Below are 5,344 nucleotides of genomic sequence, written 5' to 3'. Positions count from 1 at the left end.
AGCAAGGTGTTAGGCTCTATACAAAGCAAGTGGATCCATCCAAACGCCATGGAGGGAGCGTGTGAATTTAAAGAGGAGGCCTCCCATGCATGGTTCATTTGCTCAGTTGCATCCACGACACCATCAAACATAACCTTTTGCATATGATTTCCCATCCTTATTTTTCCTATCAATATGCCACTGGGATTGTGATGTGTTGATATTAGCATAAGATTTATTAAAATCATTGTTTTACCTAAGGTATACTTCTCTGGACCTTCGAGCCATTTATTTCATTTTGACCCACATTGAGGAGGCATGCTTTATTAGCTTGACAATCTGCTTCTATATTTTGGCCTTTGAGGATATGAAAGAAAGACTTCGAGAGAAAGTGTTCCAAAGCATGATCGATTCTTTGGAGAAGGAGCTTGAGGTGGTTCTTTTTAGGAGAGGAGTCATTGTTAAGATGTATAATAATCAGAGAGTCTCCCAAGATTGCTAACTCCAAGATTCCAATATCTTGAGTTAGAATTATGTCTAATATTAGACCGTACATTTCCACTTGGTTATAGGTATTCCTGCCAAGTCCCCAAGAGTATTTGATGACAATTTTTGCTTCAGAATGGACGATAACCCATACCCCTCCTATTGCACCTATTTTATAGTGAAAATATTATCAATAAAGTAGTATTATAATTTTCAACAAAATAAGATGTATATGAAGTAACTGTAGATTGAGAGATTTAGTTTTTTTTTAACATTTTATATTCTAATTTTATAGAAAACAATTAAAAGTAAAAACAAGAATCAATTATGAATATTATATAGTGATAGTAAATCATTTTTATATTTAATATTGAAATTAAAATTAACACACTTAAAAACAATATAATCTAATATTAACATAAATAAATAAATAAATAATTTTTTTTGAGTATGTCATATGCTCTAAAATTGTTTTTGTTTGGTTAAATTTTTGTCTCTAAGATGTAAAGAAATAGGTTAATGTCCTAATACCTAGAAGCATCTTGCAAGGAGTGAAACTCTACCCCTAAGGACCAAAAGCCCTAAAAATGGATAATTTCATATGGCTCAGTAATTTTAGTAAATAATAATGATGAGTCATTCCAAAATAACAATTAATAATAATTGTCCTCCTCACCCCTTGTGAATAATTATGATGATTCATTCTATAATAACAACCCATAATAATTGTCCTCCTCTCACACCTGGTTTAGAACCAAATACGTTTTCAATTGCGGAAAAAATACATAAATAAATCTCGAGACAAGATTCCTCACACTGCTGTACTGACAAAGTTGCCCTTTAACCCTGTTCTGCCTAGCGCTGAGACATTGCAGGCGATTTCGAACTTAGGTGTGAAAATTCTAACTGTGCCAAAACTCAGTCTAATCATTGCTGCAAGTGCTGGGCTTTGCTGCTAAACCAATACTTTGTTGAATGTTACGCTGAAAGCTATCAACACAATTCAATTTCGATCAAGTCGGCCGCATTTTCTCATTCCTCTTCGCAAACTGAAATTCTTTGGGAGTGAGGTCAATTTCCTAGCTCTGGGAATTCTCCAGTAATACAAAATACACCGAGTGTTGAATCAGGATTAATTGTGGGAGTCTCCCACGAACTTATGGCTAAACTACAGCCCAGCTGACAAAGCCCGCTACATTATTTAAAAGAAAACTAATTTTTTAAAGAAATTTCATGAAACCTCGCTTAACTGAATATCCTTCACAGGTTTTATCATATGGAGAGAAAGTGCCCATGTAACCAGCTGCTGCAAGCTTTCATACATCTTGCTGAATACAAACATGAAAGCGCTGAGGCAATTCGATGCCCACAAGCTTATCAGTGGTATACATAGGGAGACTATACACAAACCACAAGGTAATAAAACTCTATACCTGCCCACATATGCTTCCCTATTAAACACATGTACCCACATCAAACAGCTCAGCCAACTCCACGCCCATATGCTCATTACTGGATTTATGAACCAGGACATAAATCTTTCATCCAGACTTGTGAGCATGTATGCCATGTTTGGCAGCATGGCGAATGCACGGCAACTGTTTGACAAAATGCCAAACCAAAATGCGTTTTTATGGAATGTGATGATCAGAGGATATGCCACCAGTGGATTCTGTGACGGAGCCATTGAACTCTATTACCAAATGGAGAAAGCAGGTATACGGCCAGACACTTTCACTTTTAATTTTGTGCTCAAGGCCTGTGCTGGCCTGTTGTCTTTAGGGGTAGGGAAGGAGATTCATGATCAGATAATCAGAGTGGGACTTGAGTCTGATCTGTTTGTGGGGAATGCCCTTGTGGGCATGTACTCCAAGTGTGGGGAGATGGGAAAAGCACGCCAAGTGTTTGACAAGATGCCAAAGAGAGATGTCGTCTCATGGAATGAGATGATTGCGGGGTATGCCATCAATGGACCTTATGAGGAGGCCATTGCACTACATTACAAAATGCAGGAGTCAGGAATTGAGCCAGACAGTTTTAGTTATAATTTTGTATTCAAGGCGTGCGCTGAGATGTCTGCTCTAGTCGAGGGGAAGGCCATTCATGACCACGCATTCAGAAGTGGGTTTGAATCAGTTGTATTTGTGGGGAACTCCCTTGTGGCTATGTATGCCAAGTGTGGGGAATTAGAGAGTGCACGTGAAGTGTTTGACAGAATGCCAACGAAAGATGTGGTTTCATGGAATACAATGATTGGCGGGTATGGACACAATGGGAGTTGTGATGAGGCATTGTGTCTCTTTAATCAAATGCAATCAGAAGGCGTTAAGCCAACCACAGTAAGTATGGCAAGCGTGATTCCAGTGTTTGCAGAATTGGCAGCTTTACAACAAGCTAAATGGATTCATGGATATATAATTAAAAGTGGATTTGACTCTGATGTTTTTGTTGGATCTGCCCTCGTAGACTTGTATGCGAAATGTGGAAGTATAGAGACGGCACGCCAAGTGTTTGACAAAATGCTTAAAAGAAACGTGGTCTCATGGAGTGCGATGATTGATGGTTATGGAATGTATGGTCAGGGGGATAAGGCCCTTGAAATTTTTAGCCAAATGCAACAGAGAGGTGTAAAGCCGGATCATGTGACCTTCATCTGTGTTTTGTCTGCATGCAGTCATGCAGGCCTTGTGGAAGAAGGCTGGCATTATTTTGATTGTATGATTCGAGATCACTGCATCACACCCAGTGGGGAGCACTATGCATGTATGGTTGACCTTCTTGGACGTGCTGGGCATCTGGACGAGGCACGAAACTTCATTGAAAAGATGCCGTTTGAACCAGGCACTAATGTTTGGGGTGCATTGCTAGGAGCCTGCAGCATTCACTGCAATATTGAGTTAGGAGAATGGGTTGCAAAACGTGTTTTTGACTTAGACCCAAAAAATGCTGGTCGTTACGTACTCCTCTCAAACATCTATGCTGCTGCTGGTAGATGGAATGATGTGGTAAAGGTGAGAGCGTTGATGAGGGAAAGGAGGGTGAGAAAAATCGCAGGATGCAGCTCGATTGAAGTAAATAACAGGATTCATGCATTCCTTGTGGGAGACAAATCACATCCCGAATCTGAAAAAATCTATGCAATGTTGGAGGACTTAGGTGTGCTTATGAAGGATGCAGGATACGTGCCTAATACAAATTTCGTATTGCATGATGTGGAGGAGGAGGTGAAGGAAGACTTACTTGGCAGTCACAGTGAGAAGTTGGCCATTGCATTTGGTCTACTCAGTACCAGCCCTGGAACCCCAATCCGCATTACCAAGAACCTCCGTGTATGTGGTGATTGCCACATTGCTACAAAGTACATCTCCAAGATTGTCAAACGAGAAATTATTGTGAGGGATGCAAACCGTTTCCATGTTGTTAAGGAAGGATTATGTTCTTGTGGGGATTACTGGTAAGTTTAATTAAGATAATTACCAAAAGTAGGAGTTGGTAACAACAAACATGAGTGTTTCACTGTCCTAGGATTAGTAACTGTGATCTAGGCATTAATTTGTTTCGCAGGCAATGCAACCTTTGGACATCCACGGAGTAAAAAAGTGGACTCTAAATCAATTTATGGGAAGATGTTGTAAACTAAAGCCATGATACATACGTTTATTGATAGAGACCAGAATACCACTATAAATATTCAGAGCAATTGTTTCTGGCAATATCTGTCAATTAAAGCATCATAACCATAACATTAGGTAGTCTATATTTCCAGGCTTGCTAAATGTGATTACTTGGGCAGACTAGCTTATTTATTTTTGAGCTGGGAAACTTCATCACTCAAGCATAGTGCTGTGCTTATTAGGCATGCACATTCTCATCATAGTTTGACAGGTCCACATTGTTATGATAGGTCCATTTGCATTGTATCTAGATCGTTTCAATCATCAAAATGCGCAATGGAATTTTACATGAATTCTCTAGTCTCTGTCTGTATGGTTGAATTCACAGGAGGGTTTGAGCCAGAAAATACACCATGTTCTTATTTTAACCAGCACCATCTTCAGCGTTACTTTAGAAATTATATTCATCTTTACCCAAACTATATATATAACAAAAAGCATATGGCTAACCTAACCGGGTTTTTTGGAACAAGCTCGCCCTCTGCATCAAGTGTACAATTCTCTATGCTTCTTACCTTCGATTCTTACCTTCGAGCATTTCGCATACCCTTTGAGTTCATTAAAACCATCTATATCCTGTAATGGCCTTACAAATATTTCTTCAGAAATTTATATACATCCTAAATTGGAACTGATTTCAGTTTTGCAGTGATCCCTTGTTTGCATATTATAGTCAATCTCTCTCTGCTTTTCTTACAACTTTTGATCAGTGTCACTGTAAGTGTATTTTGCTTCATTTTCAACAACAATTCTCCTTCTCGTTGTGCTTACCTTCCCCTCGTTGCCCCCTAAGAACTAATTTGCATTTAAGCGAATGACTTATGAGTTACGAACTCTAAATTCTTCAATTCCTGAGTTTCAAAATGAGATGGTTCCAATTATGACCCTCCCTAAAATCTGCAAAATGACGAAATAACTATGTGTACCTAACTAGGTTGATCTTAGTTTCACATGAGCTAGGTCTTACCCAGACCCCAAGCTGGTAAATAAAATCTTTCCAGTTATATATTATTAATTAAAAAATTCTAATAATAAGCACAATCAATAAATTGAACAAAAGATAAAATGACACAAAACAATATCTATTACAATAATTACATCAACGTTCATGATCAAAGTAATGAATATGGTTTGTAAATTAGGCTTTACATTCTCAATAACAGGTGAGTTGGATTAGTAAACATTGAGTTTATTATCAAACATCT

General features: G+C 38.3%; 1 protein-coding gene across 1 annotated transcript; it reads left to right on the top strand.

Annotated features, from left to right (window-relative positions):
- The first annotated feature begins 1,232 nt into the window (after positions 1–1,232).
- Positions 1,233–4,165, top strand: LOC149214583 (pentatricopeptide repeat-containing protein At3g12770-like). The gene is made up of 2 exons (XM_089392333.1): positions 1,233–1,881; positions 1,995–4,165. Exons 1-2 carry the CDS (start codon positions 1,828–1,830, stop codon positions 3,921–3,923), a joined length of 1,983 nt encoding a protein of 660 aa, XP_089248459.1. The 5' UTR covers positions 1,233–1,827; the 3' UTR covers positions 3,924–4,165.
- Positions 4,166–5,344: the final 1,179 nt, after the last annotated feature.

The sequence above is a fragment of the Pinus tabuliformis genome, chromosome 1_1 (genome assembly GCF_031772625.1).
Source record: "Pinus tabuliformis cultivar Carrire ecotype Pingquan chromosome 1_1, CPIR1, whole genome shotgun sequence".
In the NCBI taxonomy this organism is placed as follows: domain Eukaryota; kingdom Viridiplantae; phylum Streptophyta; class Pinopsida; order Pinales; family Pinaceae; genus Pinus; species Pinus tabuliformis.
The sequence above is the reverse complement of the archived record's forward strand: the minus strand, read 5'-3'. Positions and strand labels throughout refer to the sequence as shown.